Raw genomic sequence first — 26,769 nt, 5'->3', positions numbered from 1 at the left:
GCTCTCTAGCTGTGATAGGTCCCTCCAACTCCTTATCTTTCACAGCTGGCAGAGGAGCTATAAATCTAATTTTGCTACCTTTTCCCTTCCTACATTGCAGAACAACATTTATGCGTTTCATTTATACTAAAGGTAGGTACACTTTCATTTTATTAAATGGGCCAAAAATAGAGATCATACATCATTAATACTATCTGCCTTTCAGCTGAGTCATTACATGTTTATGGGGAAGTAAGTATTTATGCAACTATTTACTTCAGTTTTATGGACACAAGGATGCATTGCCTTCAGCACAAAGAGTTTTCTGTATCATTTAGTCTGTATACAGTTTATCTCATTATGTAAAATTAAGCACGACATTCAGTCAAAAAGATACAATAAATTATATTCGCAGGTGAATTTCTCGTATTCATTTCTCTTAGTCATTTTGTATTGTCTTTTACCCAGTGATCTCAAAATACAAACAGTATCTGATTAGAAGCTATAATTTCATACAAGCATGATTTCATACACTACATATAAATAGCGTGTCCACCTCTGCAGTAGAGTATGCCAGATTTTTTAAGTCCACAGCAGAATATAAAAGGATAGGACAGGAGGTTAGCGAAAGTCAATCTAGAAAATTGAGAGACAAATTCAGGCAGTTGCCAGAGTTTAAGTGTGGCTAGGGTGCAATTCTCCTAAAAAAAAATACCAAAAGCGTCTTAATGAGCACAGGTAATTAGAGTCTCTTTTTTATGCATCCTTTAAAATATAATTTGTCCAATAGGACCAGAGGTCCTCTTCACACTATTTTATGTGGTCCTTACTATATTGTTTCTGAAAATGGCAGGACTGTTACTACACATTTATCCTGGGTACTATGGCCTGCAGACATGCCATTCCCATTTTTAAGACATGGAAAATCAAGTGGGAATCCCAAGTTGGCCTGGAAATAGAGCCTGAACCAAAAAATGAGCCCATCTAGACACTGCTAGTTTCCTCACCTGAGGATATAAAACTCTTCGCGTAGGTTGTGACCTGCAGCAGAAATGCAAGGGCAGGATAAATCACCCACATCCCCCATTTTCTCTGCTCAGCTGCAATGAATTGGCTCAGAAGTCCACTGCTCCTCTGGCTAGGAGGTGGCTTTCTGGAAGCTTTAAAGATGACCCGCTGCAGATGGGTGACTGACCTAAAGTTTGGAAGCTGGAATAAGTTAATAAAAAAACCTCAAGCAAACCAATGAACCACCTTCCTTCAGGCAAGCCTCCGAGCCTGCCTCTCTCCGCTGCTGGGACGGCGTAGCTGTACGGCTCTGCTGCACTGTGCCAACTCGGACACCGTCGGCGAGATGTGGCGGGAGCTGAAAGCAGAGGGTCAGGGCTCATTTACAGGCTTCGGTTTCTCAAATTGACGTGAGAGGCAGGAGAAATCTGTGCAAATCCAGTTGTTTGCCAGCTACATCTACCATCCCTCCTTTCCCCGTGCAAAACCCAGCAGCAAAGTGCGAAGGGTGGGCTCACCCTGCTGCTCCCCTCAATCCCGTTCACCCGGTGCAAAAACGGCACCAACAGTGCATAGGAAAGCGGTTTTTTTCCTACACATTTATTGCTTGTACAAAGGGAACTTGGAGTTCTCCAAAGCATTTACACTTCTACTGTGTTTCTATAAGGTTTAGCCACCGAGATCCCTTTTAGACTAACCCAAACGTCTCCCTTGTTTCTGTTGCTATGCAAGCAAGGGAGCGCATCGGCTTGATACGGAACAAATGACGGAGGTGCCACAAGACAAAGAAGAAACGCCGTATGAGATATTCTGGCGTTACTGGCGCTAAAGGCCCGTTCAGCGGAAGGCGGGGGAGCCCAGCAGGCAGCGGCTGGGCAGCGAGCCCCAGCCCTCGCGGCCGCTCCCGCGGCACGGCCGGCACCCGCCGGCCCAGCCCCAGCCCCAGCCCCAGCCCCAGCCCAGCCCGCGCCCAGCGGCTGCCAGCAGCGGCTGGCACCACCCGCGGCACCGACCCGCCGACACCACAGCCCAGCGGCCGCCGGGCTGGTTCTGGTCACCGCCTTCTGTATTTCCTCACGTTCCTATGGCTGGCAGACCGGGAATTAATTTGACCAGAGAGACTATAACCTTTTTTAGATGGCTCAGAGTAAGATGAACACCTCACACCTTTTATTTCTAAGATTTCCAGAGTATTTAAAAGACAGAGAGCTGGGAAAATACTCATATACAAACCCAACCGTCCTGAATGTTTCAGCACCTAATTCCCTTTTTGAGGCTTGTCAAGAAACGGAACGACGCATAAGCTAAATACTAAAGAGCAAGCCACTACAATAAACTTTTTCCTGGCAAGTTTATTTGCTGGCATTTGTAAATCCACCGAGAAAGTGTAGTGCAATCAATACAGCTGAGGCCCAAGTTCTAATTAGAGCCTTCTGTTTGAAAACAGCTTTTCTTTCAACACTACGTGGCTAGTGGTAGTGATAGAATATTGCCTAAAAATAAGAAAATGGTTCATTAGTGTTCACGGAAACAGAAGATGAATCTGCCCTTGTGAAAGTTAATGAATACACAGAAATATCACATCATGACCCCTGATCTCAGTGCCTGAGGCAGCAGTATTGTTATGCGCTCGCCAGAATTGCTCAGCAAGAGGACTCAAATACAACTCTTATTGCATTAATTTTATCTGTGTGATTATTTAAATTAATGACATTCTGGCTGCAAGTCACAAACTTCAAGAGATGTTCACCTGCTTAAATATTAATGATGCTTTTCTGCTGTAAGGTGTAAGAAGGGAAAGCAGAACTAAATACTGACAATTTTAAGAATAAATATTAACAACGGTACAAGCATGAAAAATAAAGCTGCTTCACTCAGACAAATGCTGAAACAACCCACTTAAACTGCTACCCTCCCTCCCTCAAGGAAGCAAAAATTGTTTTGTTAAATCTTGGTCAAGCAAAAAGTGCAAGATCTCCTTTATTAAAAAAAATTTTTAAAAGTTTTGAAGCATGATGAAAATACCTTGAGGTCTTGAGCGACTTTTGGCAAGTCCTTGTGTGACTCCATCTCTCTCTATAAAACAGAAATGGAGAGGATGTCAGCCATCCCATTCCTCTCAGCAGCACAATGATTTAAGGTAGTTACGTTGCCCTCTCTACTATTTTAGATAATGGCATTTGCATTCTGTTACCTGTAATAAGAACGTCTAAGAAAAAGAAATGTAATTTGAAGTCTTGATATTATGATTTTTCCCCCCCCTAATGTACTTGATTCCCAGATTAGCCTTTTAAGATCATTACCCGCCGAGTTCTGCTGCAGTTTGGACCGTCTCCATCTACCCACTGTGCTATTACCAGTTTGCTGGTTCATACCTGCTCAAAAGATAAAACAACTTTTCTTAGCATGGATTTGAAAAGTGGGGTAAGCAGCTCTACGCTTTCTCTTCCGTTCCCTTCTTCTTTTACCCCTAAAATATATTCTTCCATCTCCACAATTATGGCTTGCAGATTGGTCACCGGTCTTTTGTGGGATGAAAGGGACCAGAGGGTACGGCATTTCTGCCCAGCCTTTGAGGAGCAGCTGTCGGAGAAACCGCACAGCGTTACTTAGAGCCGTATGAATGGGAGAGGTGACGCAGAGCCAAAGACCTGCTCATTTGGATGACTTTGCAGAACACTTTTCTGCCTTTGAAAAAGTTATCTCGGAAGATCTATGGACATTCGAGAAAGAACAAGGTTGACAGATATAAAAGGGCATGCTGGAATTTGGTGGAGCAATTGAAACTAGCCCGTAAAATTGTTATCCTGCTTTTTACATACAGGACAAGCTCAAAAAACCTCTTGTGAAGTCCTGTTAAATTGGAGGGCCTGTGTGTAGGGCAGAGACTAGAGGAAAATAGTTCTCAAGGATTTGTCACACACTGATCCTTGAATCCCATGGTAACCCTGAGCCCCACAGCTCTATAAATGGATTTGCAGCACATTTTCTGAAGTACATCTCTTCAGACACAGTGTAGCTCAGGTACCTGAAGGGCTTCCACTCCAATTCTGCATCTGTTTTCACCAGCGTGTCAGGTACCACTGGCACCCAACCGGCACGCACGATGGCATCATCGTATCGGTGTGGTACACGCGCAGTCTGCTGGACAGTCTAAACACCCCAGCTCCAAATACCGTGAAGACCCTTCTCTCGCCATAAAGCCAGTAACTATAGGAGTAGCAAGCCCTCTCACTTCCGTCAGCTAATGACCTTGCTAACTAAGCGAGTCAGCAATGAGGCAAAGTGACTTAATCTGCTGGAACCACAAATAAAAGCAACTTCCTGATATTGTGTCACACACACACAGTAATTCAAAGCAAAGTTACTTTTAGGCCTTTTTTTCATCCTTCGCAGACAGTTTCACTAGAAAGAATAATATCAGAGGTAGTTGATTTAATGACCCTTCATTTAAAGGCCAAGGTTAGCATGGCTTTTTTTGTTGTCTTTGTAATTGGACTGTTCAACCACAGACAGTCTTACTGTATCAATCATTGTATGAGTGAAAGGTGAATAAAAGCATTTACTGAACCGTCATATCCATGATAAAACAACAGATGCTGTCAGCTCTAAAGGGAATACATTAGCAGAAGTAAACCTGAAAGATAAAGACCTATTAGTCATAACATGCCTTTCAATCACTTATTTATTTTAGCAGTTCAGCTTTGAAATAAAGTGAACATAATCCTTATTTACAATAAATTAAGCTTATCTTTGCACTATGGTGTATCTTAAACAATGGTGGCATACTGATTTTTTTCCTTCAGAAACACATTTACCTTCACCACACTCATCGTTGGCTTCCCTGAAAGCCCCTCTCACTGCCAGTTCTGTTACTACAACCCATTCAGATGTAAAAACCCAACATTTTACATTTTCCCAGTGTTTTACTTCACAATTGATAATGTGTTTATTAAATTGATATACAGATCCTAAGCCCAAGCCAGTTAAAAACAATCTTACTCCAGTGACTGGTTACTTCAGGACACTGTAACAAACAGAAAGGCTGAATGGACTTGGAAACATCTGCTCTTTCCTTATTCCTGGAGAGAAAGTCTGTTTAATAAAGGAAGGTAAAAATATTATAGAGCGCACAGTGCAATTCAAGAGCTGAACTATCCCAACGTGTCAGCACTGTAACAAGGCACAGTTATTTGCAGTAGCTGAGCATGTTAGCTTGGGATCGGCCACCAGCTGAGACCTTGCCAGCCTTTAGCAGAGCAGAAGAATTACTTTAGCTGTCTTGAAGCTAAATGCTTTTACATTCCCTTATGACATTTAGTTGTTTTGCAGCAACATGGCCTTGTTGCCTCACATTCCACTTGTAATCTGCTATAACCCTTGCATCCCTTTCTAAAGGGCTGCTGTCTTGCTTCTCTTCCTATGACATGTTTGTGTAGTCAATTAGCCTTGCTTAGAAGCACTTGTCCCTACTGAATTTCTTCAATTTGTCCAGATCATTTTGTATTCTAATCTTGTATTCCTGTGTCCTTCCTTCTCATTTTATAGATCCGCAGTTTTAAGAAGCACACTCCCTACTGCTCCGTCCAAGTGATTAACCAGGCCTGGAACCAGACACAGAACCACACACCACTCCCCATGTCCTCCTCCAGCCCTAAAGGCTGACAGCAGCTCTGAGTACACTGTAACTATGAGTATAGTTTTAGTCATCATGTGGGTCATGATCAACATCATGTCCTCCCAGTCTGCTTTGAAACTTCATCTTCAGAATTAAAAGCCAAGCTTAAGATATGTGCTATTTTTACTCAAACCGTAAGACCATTACCTCTGTCATATGAGAAAATTAGCCTGTGCTAACTCATTCTCTACAAACATGAACAAATGTAGCTCATTCTCTACAAACCTACTCTGGCCATTGCATTCTTTTACTTTTCTTCCAAGATATCTGGAAGAATTAGCTTCTAACATTATACATGCCTAGATAAATGCAATTATCACTAGAATTGTATCCCGTATTTTTTCAATTAAAAATATGCAGAGACCACATTCCCCACTAGCGCAACCAAAGTAAGACCTAGTCCTTAGGCTTGTTAGGTGAGCAGGAGTGAGATGGTTAGAGACGATCAGTCTGCCTTGTAACCTGCCAAGGCATTCTTACTCAGAGCTTGTTAAAACGATTTAACTACACCTCGCTAAGCGCAGTGCTTCACTTGTGTTCAGGGTAATCATAGCTTTCTATCTACAGCTGTTGTACACTTCTGACCATTTGGCATAGCACACAGTAGTCAACCATGCTATTTTTGAAAAGCCTGCTTGCTGTTAAATTAAGATGCTGGTGCCAGTCTATGAAAGTAGTGCCTAACGTGGACGCTGTCACCAAACAGAAAAAATCAGCTTTCCGCCACAAAATGGTTCGTGGCCTTGTGAGATGCCTGTTGAATCTACTACTCTGTTTCACTAGGACACCCGGCGAGTGGTTGTGTGGCTTTAGCTGTGGAGCGCGGACCCACAGCAAGCCACCGTCCCCCTCCACCCTTCCTCCGAGGGCCCCAGTGGCTCCACAACAGCTCTGTTCGTGATGCTGACAGTGACAACAAAAAGCACTGTACCACGAATTAAGTGGGACTTTTTTTTTATTTTAAACATTTACAGAGATGGAAATAAATACAGGAAATAGAAGATAGAGAGGGTGCTTTTAAAAGAAATCAATCAAGTCTTCATCAGGCTTCAAACAGGACAAATTGTATCCGATAGCTGCTTAAAACTGGCCACCATTTCAAAGGTCAAGGATTAGGCTGAACAATAATGTGAATAACTAAAGATAAGCATTACAACAAACAAGGGTGACATCAGTGAACACACAGCTGTAATAGACAAAATGGAACCACACTACAACAAGAAAGTCTCCTATATTTACAACATACCTATCATACAAAAACATTTGAAAATATTTAGGGAGTGATTTCTTCTCTGTCCAGCTGTAAGATATAAAAGAAACACTGGAGGGTTTGTTGGTTTTGTTCCCCTCCCCAGTTATCTACAGAATAGTTTTAACTTTTGGCAAAGTTAAAAAAAAAACTTTGTATTGCAAGAATTTTTCAGCCAACTTGAACTCTTCCGTGTTTCCATCCTTGCTTATCATCATCACTGTCATCCACTGGGGCAGTTTGTCAGAAGACAAAGAGTTTGTAAAGTTCTTTACACTCTTTTACCGATGGTCTGACCTGTAGGTTGGAAAAGTGTCTGTGCGATGAAGCTTCACTGGGCTAGAAACATCTTCGCCGAGTCAGATGCAAAAAACAGAACAACACTCAGTAAGACATAGGCACCTTAGTCAGCATTTTATAAAGGACTATGTGAACTGCAGATTACAGCCTTTTGATTAAACCTATCCCTGCTTAATCTGCTGCTCCATCTCAGAAACATCTCCACTCAGATTTTCTTTCCCAGTTCCTTCAGAACAGAGTTGTACAAAGCAAATTAATTTTTTAAAAGTTCTGACTTTGCATTTTAAATTAAAAATGCACGTTAGCTCTCAATATTAGCATCAGTTCTTTTCTGTACATTAGAAAAGGGGAAAAGAGTCAATTCAGAAACCATAAATTCCAACTTCAGTGGAAGAAAGTTTTTGCACACAAGGTTTCAGATGCCTCTACCATTCAGTGAGAGAAATGCTGCTTCATACATACGGAATTATACAACTCGGTATAACAATTGTTTCATATTTCTTTTTCCAGTCATAATTGAAGCATTTCAAGATTTTGGCGACCTAATCTAATTAGAGGTGCCTGGGGTACCACTGAAGTAGTAGCCCTGACTGATGAACAAGACAAGGACTTCAGTGTCTTTCCTAATTACAATGCTGGCTGCATGGCTGGCTTGTTTTTCAAAGACTTTTACCCCATTCTCATGACGACAGTCTCCTAAGATCCTTTTTTTCCCGTTTAACAAGCAAGCTATTTTTCTAAATCTAAAACAAGTGGTTTGTACCCATATAGTCTATTTATCTTGTGTCGATTCAATGCTGAATTATTGTTTTAATAAAGGACTCTATAGTAAGGCACAGTGAGGCCAATCCACTGATTGTGTCAGAGTGCTGCAAGCAGTCTTGTTCTCGTGTGCCACAGGCTGCCACCAGCAGGTCATCTTCCCATGCCCTAATTTATTGAACAAATTTGAACAGGCATGTAAGTGCTGCTTTTATTATCCAGTCCTCCTCTGAAATATTTGCCGGCTTTAGCTGGGGCTTTTTATGTGCTGCCTGCCCCCTCTAGTGTTGAAAAAAGGAAAAAGGAAAAATACTAGCTTTTATGATATGCTGAAAAATTCGCTGAGGACCAGAATGGAATATAGTTATATATGTCAGGGCTGCCAGCGCTTGTAATTTTTAATCACAGCTTGTGATATGCCATGTTGCAGAGGTGCTAACTTCTACAATCTCCTGCTTTATTAAAAAAAGTAAAACAAATGTCTATCATTCATTATTCGTTGAGAAACTCCTAGTATCTGAGAGGAGGGAAAAAAGAAATCAAAAAAGAGAGACTCTAAAAGTTTTCCGAACCAGGATGTTTTAAAATATCCGTCTAGTGATTTCTGAATGCTTGATGTTGGTAAATGGTATCGCCAGGTTAGTACTAGAAAGCCCTGCCAGCTCCTGAGGTTTTCTGCTAAGCACAGGTTTGCCTGTGGTTTTTTTGCAGCAGGATGTGGCACCAAGAGCAGGGCTGCCCCTTGGAGCAGCACACGCCTGCCCTGACTTTCAGGGATGCCAGAGAAACAGCCCATATCCTGATGACCACGCTGAGCTTCCCTTTCTAAAGCCCCCACAGCGAGGGGAAACTGCTTCAGTCCAGCTTTATCATCCAGGTGTTTAATCAAGCTCAGCCTTTGTTCCATACATTGTGGAAACAAAGTTATGGCGGGTATGGGCGCCTTCCATCCAATACTCCAGGCTGTCCCCCTTCTAGTAAGTGTTTAGTCTGTTTTCTGCTGCTTTTCTGAGTAACGCCCTGAGCCTGACTTCACAACTCATCCATAGCAACTTCTGTACAAACACTAACTCAGCCAGTCCATGTAGCTTAGAGTGGAAGACTGTGTTTTGAAATACAAATGGACTTTTTTTTTAAAAAAAAAAACAAAACAAAACTCTAAAACCACGCATGACTACAAGCTGCTGACATTGGACCAGCTCCTCAGGGGTACGCGGCAGCTCCTACTCGAGGTGCCTCTGGGGAAAGCGGCACAACGCAACAGCAGCGCGTGGCAGGTGCTGCACTTCTCACTTTCTCTCAGGAGATTAAAGTTCAGTGGTGAAACACGCTCTGACATACGGGGGCAGAGATGGCAGAGATGGCTCACGTCGGCAGCCCAGCAAAGCCCCTGCTAGCCATCCGTGCGCAGCTCCACTGGGCTGCCTTTCCGTCTCCCCATCCGTGCGCTCCGTAACCACTAGATGTCCCTTGGTGACCACGGAGGGACAAGTGGGTGCAGAGACCTCCCCGGCGAGCTCCCTCTCTGCAGCCTGGGGAGGTTTTCAGGCATGAGGAGACTGAGCTGTGCTGCCCCTTGGGCTGACAGCGAGGAGGGGATTTGGAGAAGACATCTGCCCATCTTCAGGCCACACCGCAATGCAGGGTGGCAGCATTGCAGCTGCTCAAGCAACAGTTTTCTAGAACTACTTGTCGTGGCCATTTCCTTTTACTTTCCCTAATTCAGCTGTTTTCGAGGATGCAGTTGTTTAGGTTGAATATTAGCGAGTACACAAAATGACTAGTGAAGACTGCATCATTCTTAGCATGAGGCAGCCATCCAAAGGAGAGGGGAGCCAAATGGTTATAAGTCTGCCAAAAAAAAAATCCGGTGCCACTAAAAGAGTTTGGTAGCAGGAAGGACTGGGCAACCTTGATAACTGGCCATCCTGTACGAGTAATGTCTCCTTGTTTATCTGGAAATGGTCAGAAAACTTGTCAAATGAAGGATCCCTCTCCAATGGGAAGTAAGAAGAGCACCTCCTGATGACAACCCCTCTGCCAGGCTGCCCATCTTAAGGTGGGATGTGCCCTTCTCTCCATCAACTACACGGCAGTGGCAACTGGCTTAGACCAAACATCAGCCTTCAGTGAGACGGACAGGTACTGAAATGATTCAACAATGTCACGATCCGATTTGTGCATTGACTCGTTCCACCCCAGCCCCTTACCTTGCAGACCGTAGAGCTGGCCAGTGCTGTGCTGTCGCGTGATGTGCTGCCAGTAGGCACTGCGGGGCAAGGGCACCATGGTGCTGAGGGACACGGCTCGCTCGCTCATTTTCATCTGAAGCTGCAAAGCAGTGAAGGAGACAGCCATGGTTATTGCAAATCCTCCAAGAATAGCATGACCACTGGCTGCAAGGACTTCTAACGATATCGCCAGGACAGCCTCTTCCTCCCTCCCTCTCTCTGCCCACCCTACACGAGCAGAGGCAACTAACTCAGGGGTTAGTCTCCATGGGCACACGCCACTCGGGTTAGGAGGCCACGCTGCTGTTGCACACCAAAGCTCACCTTGGTGCTCCCCTGGTCCTGGGCTACCACTGCTTCCCCTGAGGGGAGTTTTAACTCAAGCAGCTGAAACAGAAACCGGGGATCAGTGGAAGATAGGAAAGTGCTGGTATGCTCCCCCTTTAGCAGCAAAGCCATCCGGGGGTCCTTCCCAGCTATGCAAGCAATTTCCCAAAGCTAAATACAGCCTCAGCACATCGAGACCCTGACTGGAGATGTTTCATATGGGTGAGGACAAGTTGTTCTTGTTAGTTTTGAAGCATTTTCTATTCATCTCCCACCTCCTACAGCTGAGGAATGCACCAGGTGTATGGCACAGGAGTTCAACATAGGAGATAACTGCATCCTTCAGCTAAATTCCTTGAACGAACAGCATGTCCAGGTACGCTGAGAGGAGAGCACGTGGGCTGCACGGCATTGCTGGAAGCCCCATCTCATGCTGCCCCCTCCATACAGGGCCTTCAGCTATATTTTCTTACATAATCACTGCCCCTCGTTAGTTATACTACACAACACAAAAATATATGAGAACTGACTACTTTATGGCATTTTTTCCATGAATTTAATAAGATGTATGTGCCAGCTGATAAAAATAATTGGATTTTATCATAAGCTTCACAGTACAGCTAAAATTCTGCTCCCAAAGCTCAGAAAAACATCAGTTCAAACATACCGAGACTGCACTTGACTTTTCCAATTTATAAAGATAGCTTTTTACAGAAAAGCAAGCTTTTACATTTTATTTTCACAAAACTTTGACAAGAAGATCAGCATATTTTGGAGCAAAACTAAACATGCAGAGCAAGCACAGAAAGGAGGTGAGGCGAGGCTGTATCCGAAGAGACCCATTTCCAAGTTACTTAGAGGTACCATCTACCTTCAACCTCCTCTCTGTACGGTGGGCACACTGTGCCTGCGATGTGAAGGTAAAACAAAACAAAACCAAACCCAGATCAACTCCTGCTCTTAAAACGCCCACCTCCACATCAGTTGGATGTGAATCACTGCACCATGCAAGGTTCCACCTACATCATACAGCGTATTTATTACAGCTCCCTCACAGCCCCAACACCCTTTGCAGTATCACCACACACATCTCAGCACCATGGGAACAAACAACGATGGATCTTTTACTGGGAATAAAAATCAGCAGAGCATTGTAAGGATGGCATTTCCCAGCTGGAGATACGTTTTGTGGTGATTCTGTTTATCGGGGAGTTGGACAGCAGGCTAAGGCAGTTTGAGCAACAGTTTGGCTGTCAGAAGGGGTGCAAAAAAGCAACAGGCTATCTTGGGAGGAAAGAGAGACACAGCTAGAGAAAGATTAGATAAAAACACAGAAAAGATCCAGAAGGGGTGCCCTGCCTGAACTCAGTCAGCAGGGGAAAAAATTAAAAAACCCACAGCTGGAGATAAGAATTAGTACGTTATGACCTGAATACACAGCGGTTCATCAAAACACCTCGGACTGCAAGCAAAGGCAGCCTTAATGATGATTGATTTCATTCTCACAATTAACCTACTGTATCTCTGTGGCGACAGAAAGAGTAGGAATAACTTGATAATGACCTGGCTTTATGCCGCAGAAGCACCCGGCACTGTAAGCAGGTCGCAAACGGTCAGAATTGATATGCTGGAACACGCATGAGCAAAGGCTGCGAGCAGAGCACCAGGCGGGACATGCGACTCCACATATCATTAATACAGTAAATAATTTGTTAACTGGAGGGCACCTAATCCATAGCCTCTCGCCCTCTTCTGCCCAAGGGAGAAGGAGAATGCTGAAACCTGAAAGGAGATCAGGATCCCCAGAGCAGTTCAAACGCAGCTCCCCGCATACGTGACAGACATCAAGCTATGTTAAGTCACGCTTAAACCAAAGAAGCAGCAAAGATGTGAGAAGTGGTGAGGGACAGCACAAAGCCACCCCGCAGCTCCAGTGGCTACGAGAGATCTGCAGAGGAAGGGGATGGAGAAAGGGCGCTCGCAGCCGTCAGCAGCCAGGGCCGCGGGCAGGGGACCCCTGTGCCACCTCTTGTCGCCTGGATGGGAGGTGTACAGAGCCATCCGAAGGCAGTTCGCTGGGCCAAGGCACAGCTCTGGGGCAAGCCCAGGCTGTGGCTGGTTCCCAGAAGTCTTGGGGGCTCAGGGAGGAAAGATTAAGTATTTTCTGTCTTGGATCCCACCTTAACAATCAGCAAAACTTGCATTAGAGGCAAAACCACTGTCTGCCAAAAAAAAAAAAAAAAAGAAAAACCAAACCGAACCAACCAACCAAAAAACAAATAAAAACCCCCACCCAACCCACCCCCCACACCAATATTCTCTCAAGCTAGCTGTGAACATGGCTCCAAAACGAAAGAAAAGATGATTTAAGATTTGTTAGGTTTGGTTGGTTTCCTCAGGCTGGACAATGCAATTTTCAAAGATTTTGCAGAACAACTTGCACTAAGTAAACCTTCATCTCCCCATGGGAGAAGACTGCACTCACTGTGTTTTTGAGGGAATTTTCTTCCCAGTGAAACAAATTCATGGTATCAACCAAAATCAATTAGAACGATAGTTGCTTAAGAAACATTTGCTAAATTCATTACAGCAAAACTACAGAATGGTAAATAATAAAAACAACTTCAGAAATTAGAGGGCAGTGACATATTGCTGCCGGTTTCACTCCTCAATTAATACTCAATATTCTTCTCTTATTTCAAAAGTTAGTGAGCACCATTTCCACTCTTAATTATGAATCTCTGTGAAAATGGCCAGAGATAATAGCAGGCTCCCGCCCGGACAGACGCACTCGCACATCAGATGGATCTAGTGCAAATTGCACACTTGAGTTGCTGAGAGGGGAATAAGAGTCAGGGAAAGCTGCCGGTAAACTGGCTGATAATATCTTTCTATGAAGCACTGAGCTTTAACTGCCAAAACTGGGAAGTTCACTGTTATTACTTTAGCGAGATGTCAAGTTGTAATGTCTTTTTTTAAAGCAACCTGAACTGAGAGTAGGCATAAATGACAGCAGTCAACTCATAGCACCGGTCCCGTCAGTTTTCATGGCAACCAAATACTCCTGAAAATATAACTTGAATAGATATTTTCTTTCCATTGTCTGGCAATGCAAAAGTGAAAGGAAAGAAACAGCTGGATGAGATGAGTTACCAAATGACCAGAACGGCTTCATGCATTGCTAAGCAAAGCCAGCTCTTTCTTCCCTTTAAAAGAGAAAAGGGAGAGATCTTTGAATTCACTGGGAAGGAAAATAAATGAAACCCACTTGTGAAAGTGTCACAGACTCTGGTCAGCATATGCTCAGCCCTCGCCAGAAAGCAACAGCACATTAACAGAAAGTGTCAGGGTGAGGTTCCCAGCTGAGGAACCACTATCGCATCAATTTGCCACATGCATTTCAAGAGCCAGAGCCAGTTATAGTCTCAAACTGAACCAACATACTGCAATATAAAGCGAGCGGCTGCTAGGGAGGTGACAGACACATTATAGCCCACATTCTCAACAGCGCTTGGCAGCTTTATTTCGCTCTATCAGCATGGGACATTCAACTCCCTTTTTTTTCTTTGCACAGGCTCCAGGAGCCCTGAGGTAGCTTAATACCATCTTCACCTCGGTCTTGGATAATCACATCACTGACGTAGCAGTCGTCAGGATTACAGGAGCAAACAGAAGACGTTCAGTGTAGACTTCATTTCTCACCATCAGTATCTCCTACTTTCTACTTTTATTTACCCTTTCTGTAAACAATAGCTCAAGCTTCACTAATATGAAAATTCACACAGGGTAAATAATTCTTGGAGACAGAAACAATATACACAGCCAAGCATGAACTGCAAGCATCTAAAATGAACTCCTTGTTGAAGCATTCAAAAGCAGAAGAAAAATACAGGAGAAATCAATCAATCTGAACAAAGATGTACTTTACAAATATTTTGTAAACAGCAAAATAAGCCACTTGAGTTCTACACTGATATAATGATCCTCTGCCTAAACTTCTAAATCTGACTATCCTTGAACACCAGAGAAGCCACCAAGTCTTACTGACTATTTCGGAACCAGACATTTCTATGACAGACTTGGGAAACTCGTATTCAGGGGCATATGGACTCATCTGAAACAATTATATTCCTCTACTAAATTACAAGACTTTCAGTTCACGAGGAATATGTTCTTATCCCCCACTTAGCACTCTCGGGTCTATAAAATTAGATTTAGGGGTTGTGGTTGGACACAGTGTTCATGAAAAAGCTTTTAGAGGTTGTGCGGCTGCTCTCTATTGAAATCTATAGCAACTGTGCATCTGTTGAGTCTACTGGCACTTGTAAGACGGAAATTTTACAGCACAGCATCAGACATCAGCTATTAAAGATGCTATTACATAAATGTAAAACCACCAAACATGAAATCGCTTGTAAGCCTGTTCACTTGTTACTGAACTTATCTCTGTTTTTTGAAAATGAAGTTGTGCTCCCAACAGGTTACTCAATCGCTTCTGATCCTGGTGGGCTACAAATGTTAGCTAGTTATGCTGACTTAGCCTGGGTTAATTTTAATCTGCTCAATTTAGTTACTGTTGAGTACTTATATCACCTACCCATCTGTCTCAACTTAGATAATTTTGGATATTTTTGAACAAAAACTTCCTTTGCTAACTAGAACTATAAAGTTTTTGTTTTAAACAAAAATCAAAACCAGCAAAGATGATGTTAGGTGATACTTTACTGGGAAAGGGAAAAACACCAGTGCAGCTGGCTGCAGAGTCCACCTGCTAGTTCTAATGTTTTTAAAAGCAAGGAAGCGAAGTGTCAAGCTCTTCTTAGTGAACCTGGAAGTGCTGGGAAAAGCACGTGGTCTAAATGGACACAGGGCAGAGGCTGTCAGAAGAAAGCCTCCGAGTTAGTACTTCATCCTCACAGACACAGCGCTCTGCCACAGGCTTTACAGAAGTGACCACATTGTCATGATACCAGCTGGAAGTTAACAGGGTAGCATCAACTGAGAACTGGCATATCACACTATACACGGTGTGAAATATATACGTATACATATAAAATACTAACTAGTCTCTTTCCTGTTGAAAGTAAAGACATTGCATGACCCACAGCACCTAGAAACAGACTTGAATTTTCCTCACTTTCCCATTTCAGTTATCCCACCTGCTCTACAAACGACAGAATTACCCATTTGCCTGCACGCTCGGCTGAAGCACTCAGTTATCCAGTCCACAAGATTGGTCGGGACACTGGGAAACAGTTTCCTATTGCCCCTCCTCTCCTCATTTGCTCCTTCTCATTGGACTGTTATTAAGAGAAATAAACTTTCCTATTATGGATTTGGCTTCCATTCTGTCTCAAGTCCAAGAAAGGGGAAGAACATAAGAAATACAAGTACTTAAGACAATTTGTTCCCTTCCCCATTCCCTCAACATCCACTCTTATCTTTTCTTAAGTTTCCACAAGCAGTAATGGCATTTTCTGTTTCATCCCAGCTGGGTCATCCAGTTAATACTGGGTTAATTCATAACTACAACTTATCCCTGAAACCAAGATGTTAGTAGAATTACTGAAAGGATTAGACATGGATGTGGATAACAGCAGCGCTTATGTTTACAATAAGAGAAAGACGTAAATCTTATTGCAGATTACATAAACCAATTATTACTGCCTGGAACAGAGATGTTGTTTATAGCCAGGCTCTTCCACAGTTGTCCATCCTGGGCATTTTATACATTTCAGAAAGCCTGTTATCTTCAGGATACTAATTTTGCTGTCAAAGTCAATCTGTGAGTCTTGGGGCGTAGCGACCGATTGTGGTATGGGATAAACAGAACATTCCTTTTCACTCTACAGGTTTCATGAAAAAAAAAAAAAAGTTAGTAAGAACCTGAAACACATTAGGTGCCCGTGCCATATAACCGCCTTCCTTAGACACAATGCTTTTGGAGATGCCACACTGTCTGTTCTCAATCTGTATGCTAGTTTTGCATCTTACACTCCTACATTTCCTACCAGTCATGTGTGTCATAAAACAGGTTTTAGACACAAAAAGCACTTGCGGAAAACAGACATGCACTGAGAGATCAGAAAAACATCTAGTCCTCCCCCATAGTTTAATCTGAACCATATGACTCTTTCCAAATCATCCTTGGAGTGCAGACATCAATTAGCAAATGGGAAACAGCATGAGCCACAACATTTTGCAAATAGATTGATGAGAAATGCTTCCAAACAAACTCATGATGCTGATTAATCAAAGGAAACTAATGAGAATGTGCACTGACAGGAGCTTATCACCTCTGTATTAATTCACACTTACTGATAGCTTTGCAAACACAAAAATCAAGGACTATAAGTTTCCCAGTTGTTTTGCTTCTTGAAAAGCAACCCCAGTTATATATACTGCCCTAAATATTAAAATCAAGCAGAACTTAGTAAAAGCAATAATCAGACTGCTTACTAGCTGTGAATCACAACTTAAAATCATATTGAAGAAACATATTGTTCATTGGCGCCCAGTGTGAAATAACAAGCATAACAAGCAGCCGTACCATTGAATTTTTCACACTCTGCAACAAGCGCTCGTGTTGTTCTGCTATGGCCAAAGCAGCCGAGTGAACCTTCTGATAGATTGCTTCCCCATCTCTGGTCTGAAAGATGAATAGTCCTTCTCCTGTGTCACACATCCTGCCAAAGCAAGACCAGATGGGATCCAAGGGTGAGATTTAAGTTTACAGACCATGAACAAGCAAAACTTTACCATGCTCCTCTAAAAGTGCTAATGCCCAAGCAGTAAGAAAATAAAGGTTGCTGAAATACGGAACGCAGTTATCTAAAAGTTTTTGCATGTGGGTCTTACCATCCCTGGTCCAATCCTACTATTTTAGCCCATATTTGTATTGCTCTTGCCAAACAGGGCCTCAGCTAAGTACCTCTGATCTATCATAAGTGCTTAAGCTCTGGAGAGTTCATGCACAAAACCCAGATTTTTAATATTTAGACCCTATCTAGAATCAGTGCCAGGCAGGATTGATTTGTCTTCCCATTTCAGACTTTTAACACTGCCTGTAATGAGTTTTGCAGAGTTTTGTCTTCCACTTGAAACAATAAATACATATCCTCAGCATCCCAGTTGCATTGTCTTATCATGGCTAATGCATGCTCAGCTAAATAAGAACGTATCCTTTCCCCCAGCCCCGAGAGGACTAAATTCTGCAGTAATATGGAGGGTGGACATTTAAATGCCTCTTCCCTTTCCAGATAAGTTAATTGTATGATCTGTTTCTCTTTTACTATTGTAATTCATTAATGTGCTTATTAATAATGCTAATAATGCATCCATATCCCTTAGAAAGGATTTGATAGCTTAGTTCAACAAGTAAGTGCTCCAACCTCAGCCACACAAAGACTTCAGCTCATTAAGATTGAGCTGCAGGAAGCAATACAGAACAACATCTCTAAAACAAGGAATTGCATTCAAATTTCTTATAAATCCATTTGTCAAATAGATGGAAACCAGGAATATAATCAATGGAAGAAAGGAGTCCTTTCTCCATTACTTTAGTTTGCTTTTGGGAAACAGCTTAGCACTCGCTGCTCTCAACTTCAAACTCCACTTCTCCTAGTACAGAACCCGTAACTCTGTGCCCAAAGGCCCACATTGTACAAATTCTGGAATGATATTCACCCCTTCTTCCCAGATCTGTCCATCCAATTCTCTGGCTCGTATAACACTTTATTTAAGAACAACCCTATACAGTAATATACATTGCTGTCAGCCTCCACCCTGCAGTCCCCTGGGATACCACAGCTCTCCCACCCCCATCCTCAGGCACTTTTATTTGGCAACTGCTTCCATTCAAGCTGCAACCTGGGATTAAGCAGGGTTTTTATTTGTTTTTATATTTGTTTCAATATATATATTTTTTTAGCAGAGGGTACAGACCAGCCTCTGTCTGAAGACAAGCTCTGATGTCCTTCAACAACCTCCAGAAGCGGTCCAGAGCACCACCCTGCAAAGCAACACAATATAGCGAACACACACCTACCTCCCTGCTTCAAACGTGAACCAAGATGGGTCCCGCCCGTAGCGTCGGAGGGCACTTAATGGCCAAGAGATGAGTTTTACTCTGGGATTCTGGATGTCCCAAAGACAGATATTCTCAAATGTTATCTGCAAGGTACATTCCCCATGCACATCTAAATTAGGGGATGGCATCAAATACACATTGAATCTCTCTGGGAGAAAAACAAAAGGTTAGTCTAAAATCCCTGCCCTTTAAATGTACAAGTCATTAAAGGAATTTCCTATTTTCCACCTCTATTACAAGATCTTATTTCCACTTTGATCAATTAATTCAAAAACAAAGACTTAATTCCATCCAATAACTCAATAACCTCCATGTCTGGCACAGTCAGAATGCTGCACTCAAAGGGCATCAAACATTTGTGTGCGCATTCAGATACCAAAGAGAACTGCACCATCATAATCCTGATATTTGCAAACAATTAATAAAAATGTGTGCATAAATAAATACATTGCAATTGCATTTGTGCAGGTAATTAGTTAATTTGCATAGAAAAGTCAAGTAGTCATGGGCTGAGGTTTTGCATGCAATTACTACTATTTATTATTTGCTTTACAGTGTTGCGAAAGAGCCTCAGTCACAGACTGAAACTGTTGTACAGATGTCATACAAGAAAACACACAACAAAAGATAGCCCCCATCTCCAAGAGCAACTAACTTGTCTGAGAAAGAAAAATGCTATTCCAAAATAATTCTAGTTACCTTACTTATCTCTGGTAGCAATTAAAAAATACCAAAAGCCAAAAAAACCCCCAAACAAACAAAAAAACCCCCACAAAACAGGAAGGAGGGCTTGGAAAAACAATTTTGCACCAATTTATTTCAGATATTTGTATACACAGTCCAAAAGATTTTAAAATAATGCTATTAAAGATGTAAAAGTTCAGCATTTATGTACCTACCACTCTGCTCCCTCTCTACTCCAGATGCCAACAGGTCAGGCTCTCCAAGGCTAATGTCATTAATTCGTGTTCCAAGACACTCCATCTGCAGCACCTTGCACCACTCATCTGCCTCAAGTTCTGTATAAATGCCCAGAAAATCTGTGTGTAGGTATAATACATCCATAATTTCACAATTAATGCTCTTATGTTTTCTAATGTGCGTTGCCATTTTACCCACCTGACTCACAAGCAAAGGTTTTCGATGTGTCATCATTAAAATAAATCCCAACAGCATGCTTCTTTGTGCTTTTTGGCATTCGTAATATATTCTTCACATTATTGAGCTCCGTGACCTGAAAAAGCACAATTTGGAGTTTTAATTAGGAGCTTGAAAAGATATATATCCATTATTGACTGGAGAAGGAGAGAAAAGAATTATATCATGTTGCAAAGGACAGAGAAAAGGAGAGCATGAACACGCCTATGATGGCTCTTAAAGAAATGCAGCCTTGACATGAATCACCTTAGACAACAACTTGAAGACCCTGGATGTGATGAAGCAGCCGCATCCTCCAGTTCTCTCGTCTGTACGTGAGCTTCAGTGCAACACCACCTGAACAGGATTTTAGCCAAGAGGCAGGTAGAATCAAAGCCCACTCCAGTTTGAGAAATATTTACGTGAAGGACATGAGAAAGACCAACCTGATGTAGCAGAAGCAAAGAGAGGTGAAGATAAAAATCTAAAGGATTCACCCATTTGGAGGAGAAAGTCCAGTTCCAGTACAGCTTTCATCGTGGAGGACAAAACTGTGAGAATGGTGAAAAGCTGCTCTCTAAATTATTTTTTGATGGAAAGTTGAGGATTTGTTAGAACAGTCCACTTAAAAAAAAAAAAAAAAATCACAGTTTTAGTTATTAGAAAGCTTTTTAGCTTTAAAGATTCACAGACTTGTAAACACAGATTTCTGTTGCTTGGTTGCCAAAAACTGATTGGAAAAATAGCTTTCACACCAAAAAAATAAACATGTATCTGTTACCTTGTATACAGCTTTAGTAAATACATACTACATACATACAGTTGCTTCATATTTCTAACATCCACTTTTCACCCTCACAACCGTAAGTAACACTCCTAGATTTGACAGAAGAGGAATGCTTCGTTATTTAAATTCCTTTTAATACAAAGGTTAACACCCAGACAGGGAATCCGGAAGTTACATTTAAATATTCATTATCAGAAAACATTCCACTGATTCTTTTACATGGTAGGGGTTGAAGAGAGAGAGAGAAAGAGGGGGAACTTAACAGAAACGTTCCCAAAGCTGTACAACCTAACAACTTCATTACTTTGGTCTCATTAGTCCTGTGGGATAGTTTCATATCAAACAGTGTCAACTCTAAACAAAGACATGCAGCAATTGTCTTATAGATAAGACTCAGGAAGTATGAAGAGTTATCAGTGTTGGGTCCAGCAACAGAAACCGCTCCTCTAGAGCATCTTGGGCTCCTCAGCACACCCACTGCATCTCTCTGGCCCGTCACCCTAAGCCACTTTCTTCTTGCAGTCAATTTATTCCCTTCCAGCAGGGCAGAACAGACAGCAAAAATCACATTTTCAAGCAAGACCCCTGAAAAGGTAATCTTACTGTGAATGCAAGGAACAAGGAGCAGTTGGTGGGCAACGTCTCCCCAGAATAAAAATAAGCAACACATCCAGCGTCCAGAAACTCACTCTAGGGGCAGTAGCAGAAGGAAATAATGGAAGGAACATCCCATGGGGAACACACCAAACCTTCTGCATAGCTGCCAAATTTAGAACTCAGGTTTTTATAGCCTCCAGGTTCAAGATTTTGAGAAGTGTCAAAACTTAGACTTCCTAACTGTGCTTAATTTTGCATGAGCATTTTTTACTCTTCCAGGAAATCCTGTGATGGAAGCACATCCCCCAGTGCTAACAAGACACTCGTTGTTAAATATGACAAATCTGTCATAATCTATTCCCATCGTGCTCAGCACATGACAGGTCAAGCACAAATTGCCAGCTGCCAAGTTCAACTCTCATATATTTTTCTCATATGCCAAGAAAGGATTCAAATGCAAGAGGAAAAAAAAGAGCTAGACTTTTTCATTCAGGACAGCAACCACCCTGACATTTATACCGAGCACACTTACATTTTCTGCAAGTGAACGTGCTAATGAAGTTTTGTACCTATGAGTACAAAAGTTAGCAGAAGCGGAATGTAGCCATACATGTTGGTAATGAATCAGTTAGCTAGCTAGGATTTGTCCTAATGGAAAGCTTATTTCTTAAAATCAGGCATGTCACGCTCCTACTGCTGGATATCCCAGCAATTGTCTCTAGCGTGATGAATCCTGAGGATGCTGTGACAGGGCTCAGGGAGATCACGAAAGGTTTATACTCGTCAGGGAACAGCACACTGCCTCCCCATGCTGGCTCCGGAGCCAAAAGCACTTTCAGCAGCTGGGAGGCTCAGAAGTACCAACTGCTCCGCTGCTGCCCAGGTCCCCCATCAGCCCCTGGTGATGGGTGCTGCCTCAGCCCCTGCCAGGGAGACACCCTCCATCCTAGTGAGAGAGGCAAAGCACGCTTGACCATGGGGGAGGCTGCTAGCTACTGCGCAGGGCTGGGAAAGAAAAACCAACCAACCAACCCAAACAGTATCACTAATGACCCTGTGCTCAGACCGAGTCATGCACCTCCAGGCCAGATGGGAGCAAACGTTCATAACACTCCTGGGAACGTGAGAACGACAAGATTAAAACATTTGCTTTGTCTGCCTACACTAAAAGGAGAGAGATTTCTGATGACTGTTTCTTCTAGTACGACTCCAACCTTGTACATCTTACCTTCACCACTCCCAGCATCCCTAAGACCACACTTTACCACCCAATTTGTCATGTTTTACTCTCATTAGGTCTGCAAGCTGCAACTACTGCCCAATCTCCCTACATGAGCTCCTGCAGTCTCTGCATCCCTGGCACAGAGTATCCGTCACACATTTCCTCTCACTTCTGTACTACTAGAGACATCCTGTACTTTCCAGTCTCCACGCTCCAATCTCCAGCTCACTCCTACCCACCCCAAGGGTTCCACGCCTTGCACACTGTTGCTTCTGTGTCATATCCACATTGCAGCTCTACGACTGCATCATCTCTGGACCCAGCCACGGGGACTGAGATTTGCTCCTGCCAATATCTCAGATACCTGCAGTCTCCCTCCGGTCTAGGGCTTCACATCAGCAGCAGTTGGTCATTCCAACAAGATCTACCCAGCACAGACAGTAGGACAGAAGCCACAGACATGCCTGGCAACCAAGAATTTTCTTTCTTTAGGTCTCCCAGTCAAGAAAAGTTTCACCAAAAGTTACACAGCAGCTCCTCCTCCATCCTATGCCCCAGCACAGCAATCTCACTTCTCCTGCCAAGTCAGGCCAGCCACTTTATGCTACAGTCACTTCAATGGACCATTACGGAGTTGCGCAAAGGTCAAGGTGTCCAAAAGTATGGTGGCTGGGTGACTTGACCTCATGACGGCATAACTGACAACTCCTGCATTCCCCTTTGGAAACAACTAAATACAAAAAAGCATGAATATAATGGCATCATTGTTTTGGAGCTGAGAATAGCAATAATTTTTTCCTTCTTATCATAAATTCCTCTCAAAAGGCAGTTAGTTACTGCAGTAAAGTACTTCTTTGTAATCTCAAATGCAGAGTAATACATTCCAATAGAGATTTTACAAGAATCAGCTCATGCTTAAAATCCCAAAGTTCATCCTTCTGAACAGAAAAATTTGTTTTCATTTGAATATGCCTTCTCCTACATTTGCTTTTTATTGCTGTACTCCCTCTAAGCATACTGTGTTATGAAGAAGACAATGCAGATTATCTAGGACATTATTTATCTCTTATCTGTTGCCTTCACAGGATTCACAGTGGTCTGTTTTGCTTTCCTGGGGTATCAGCCAGCAGTTTTTCATCTCTCTAAGCAAAAACTTTCCCTAAGTCAACATAAGAGCAGAGGATGAAGACAGAGAGCAGCCGAGTGTGCCACTGACCTGGGTGTTCGTGCAAGGGCAACTCAGACGGATGGCCTTTTCCCTGGGTCTGCAGGGCAGGTGTACAGGGAAGGGAGGAAGGAAAAAGGGGTACAGAGAAGGGGTGAACATGAACAACTTAATTATATGAGGATGGGTTTTTTTAATGTGTTTATAAAGCTCTATCCTAAGCCCCTTCCTCATCACTTTGCCTCCACCTCCAAGCGCTCTACGCTAGGAGGAGGGACAAGACGGGGACCCGATATAAGTCTGCACACTGCAGCAGTGTCCAGTGAGTCAGGTGCTTCCAGGAATCACCTTATGCCCTGTGTGAACGCAGACTGCCCGCGCCGCAGAGCACAGCAGCTACGTACCAAAAACACACTCCAAGAGCCCTGGCTCACAGCCTGGTCAAATAAAATTGCAGGCGGTTTCACCCCTTGGGTGATATCTTGAAGAAATACTGAAATCAATAGTATTGTATCATTATTTTCACTGATCATCAAATCCTTTGTAACTCATATTTTAGCTCTGAACTGGGAAAAAAAGGGTATTTACATTTGGAGAAATCCTAGCCACAACATTTGGCGGCTCCTGGGTTATTTTGTGCTGCATTGACTGTTTGAGAGCTCTTGTATAATGGCATTTCACAGAGCACGGTCTGAAAGTCTTCACATGCATCTGAAGATTTCCTGATGGCATTTGCTTCTGTTGAGCTGCACGAGCTGACACCAAAGCATCTCCCTTTGAAGTGTGACAGACAGGTAGCCCCCGATTCTGACCTCTGCCTCCGGTCCAAATGTCTACACTAATACGCACACACTCTAGTCTCTGCCCAGCTGGTTTCAGACTAAGTTTTTCTTCAGTACCAGACCTAGCAGACACAGGGAGAATAACAGACAGACAAAATCGGGCACTCTGGGACTGTCTGAAGTCAGTGGCACAAGTGATAGCATGCAGAAGAGTCACTTGAATTCAGACTTTCAGCTCCTGCATGCCTTCTGTCCCGGAATTTGGAAATTGTCCCGGAACAACCTTGCGGCACCTGATTTTTGTGTCTGGCAAAAATATACTCAATAAGCAGCTGACCTCTCTTCCCTTTTGGGACTGAGCCGCTAAAGTTGCCTTCACCTTTCAGAGGTTCAGAGGTACTCCAGTATGGTAACAGCCCCTTCTGGCAAGACCCAGCCTTAGCCAAAAGCTATTCCTGCTGCCGAGGCTCAACAGTGCACCTGCACTCCTGAGGGAGAAGTTGTCTAAAGATCGCTTGATATTTGACCCGCTGCGTTACCCAGCAAGGTGCTTCAAAATGCCATCATTATCCCAGATGCCTAACCAGCCTTCCTGTTGCTCACCCTTATGCAACAGATGGTTCCAATTGTCTGGCACGTGTGCACTGATTTCACACTGAAGAAGTGGCAGGCTGCTAATGTCCCCTCTACCGCGCTTTTGGAAAGGAGTCAGGAGCCAGGAGCAGACACCAAACACCTGCAAATATTTGAGGCTGAAGTTCTCTTTTTTGGCATTTTTTTAAAAACTCTCCTCCTGCCAGGGCCTTGCAAAACAAGTGTTTTCATGGTTAGTTTAATACATGTATATTTTATTTGTCTGAGATTAATAAGTAATGTACATTTATAAACTTAATTCTAAAAAGGTGGGTAAACAACAAATATCAGACCTAAGACAGTATTAGCAGAGAAATCACAAGAATGATATTTCATTAGGGTTAAAGACTGCCCTTTGCATGCTTCTCCCCTTTACTTTCAAGCCTCCTTTATGTTAAGATGACAAGCCATATAATTGAAATACATTTCATTAGATTAAAAACTAAAATACTTGCAGAGCTATGTGGTAAGAGAGCTCTGAACCAGGAACAGGGATTAATCATTCATTTCCCAACTGACAGTACAAGCAGACGGAGCTTTACCCTGACCAGATATACTCAGGCAAATATTCTTCCATCTCTCCCATTCCCTTCAAAAACATGCCAAACACACAGTTTACTAAAAATGGCCTTTAGCATTCAACCTATTGTTTGAATTAGTACGTATTTCTCAAATATGGGTAGCCTTTCAGAGCACAACACAAGGGAGTATATTTACTGCCTACACAACTGCCACGTTCAACGGTTTTCAAGTATCTCGTGTTTTAATCTTAATTAAGGACTTCACGCTTCTGTCTTGGCTTCCTGAAATTCCTCCCATGATGGGTACAGGCGGAACACTTACCAGGACACACCAGGCGAACATTTAACGGCAAATGCTGCTGCTGCTGCAATTCCAGCCCACTCCTGCTCATAAGATTTGCCTGTGCATATCCAACTTACTAAGTATACATAACATAGTACAATTTTATATAGTTTTTAAAATATTTATTTATAAAGATACATATATATACACATATATAAAAATAAAATCTACAGCCATGCCTACATCTCCCTTTCTTCAGTGGGAAAAATCATCAGCTGCTAGTTTTCACTTGCTCACGTATAGAATCGCACACCCTGGCCATAACCCCGCCATAGCCCAACGCTGGCTTAGTCGAAGAAATGAAAGCCAGGAACAACCACCAGATTTAGAGATTCAGTTTTTACCATCCCTCTCACAGGCTGCTCCTTCGCTCACAGGGTCAGTGGAGCCATGCACAAGGCAGGTCCTCCCATAGGAAGGACACATACCTGCCCCACAGACTTCCAGTGAGCCTCACTGTATGGCATTACAGTGAAGATACCAAAATATCCTGACAAGTTACTTTAATTCTTTTAAAGCCTCAAACTAGACATTTCATTCATAGTAAGTGATAGTATTCATTAAAATAAATGTTTAACAGCCAGTTATTAGCAGAGTGGTCATACTTTAAACATTTAATTTGCTACTGATACAGTTTTGCATTAGCAAGCCTGGAAAACAATTACAAATTACACAATTCAATTTTCCGAATGGATTATTCCATAACTAGACGGAAAGACTCTTTAAATTACTTCTGCTGTTTCAAGGCAAGATTAATACAATCGGATTAAAACTTAGACCCCCTCGAGGAATCAGTACATTCCTGTCAGCAGTATGCAATTAGTTGGGTTTGTATTGGAATACTAAGGATTCTTCTGGCACATTGCAAAGTCAAAAGTCGCTTGGAGAAATAATAATTTCTTCCTTCTTCCAATATGATTTTGTTAAAGCATATGGTAATGTGTGGCTGATTGTTTACA

At 42.7% G+C, this 26,769-nt stretch overlaps 1 protein-coding gene across 7 annotated transcripts in view; it reads right to left on the bottom strand.

Annotated features, from left to right (window-relative positions):
* Positions 1 to 2,343: 2,343 nt before the first annotated feature.
* The window catches only part of DOK5 (docking protein 5), a 49,233-nt gene continuing 24,807 nt past the window's right edge, over positions 2,344 to 26,769 (bottom strand). For 2 of the 7 annotated variants that reach the window (XM_075517232.1, XM_075517227.1), the window contains 8 exons: positions 19,743 to 19,857; positions 19,523 to 19,642; positions 18,582 to 18,771; positions 17,085 to 17,220; positions 10,532 to 10,594; positions 10,187 to 10,307; positions 3,013 to 3,063; positions 2,344 to 2,480 (listed from right to left, as the gene is read on the bottom strand). In XM_075517232.1, coding sequence (XP_075373347.1) covers positions 2,449 to 2,480; positions 3,013 to 3,063; positions 10,187 to 10,307; positions 10,532 to 10,594; positions 17,085 to 17,220; positions 18,582 to 18,771; positions 19,523 to 19,642; positions 19,743 to 19,857 — 828 coding nt within the window. In that variant the 3' untranslated portion in view covers positions 2,344 to 2,448. Of the gene's footprint in view, positions 2,481 to 3,012; positions 3,064 to 6,611; positions 7,264 to 10,186; positions 10,308 to 10,531; positions 10,595 to 17,084; positions 17,221 to 18,581; positions 18,772 to 19,522; positions 19,643 to 19,742; positions 19,858 to 20,027; positions 20,052 to 20,257; positions 20,878 to 26,769 lie in introns of those variants that run through there. The other 5 variants (XM_075517234.1, XM_075517233.1, XM_075517230.1 and 2 more) reach the window with 5 other exon arrangements.

The sequence above is a fragment of the Mycteria americana genome, chromosome 14, assembly GCF_035582795.1.
Source record: "Mycteria americana isolate JAX WOST 10 ecotype Jacksonville Zoo and Gardens chromosome 14, USCA_MyAme_1.0, whole genome shotgun sequence".
In the NCBI taxonomy this organism is placed as follows: domain Eukaryota; kingdom Metazoa; phylum Chordata; class Aves; order Ciconiiformes; family Ciconiidae; genus Mycteria; species Mycteria americana.
Note: the sequence above shows the minus strand (reverse complement) of the source record. Positions and strands in the feature narration are given on the sequence as shown.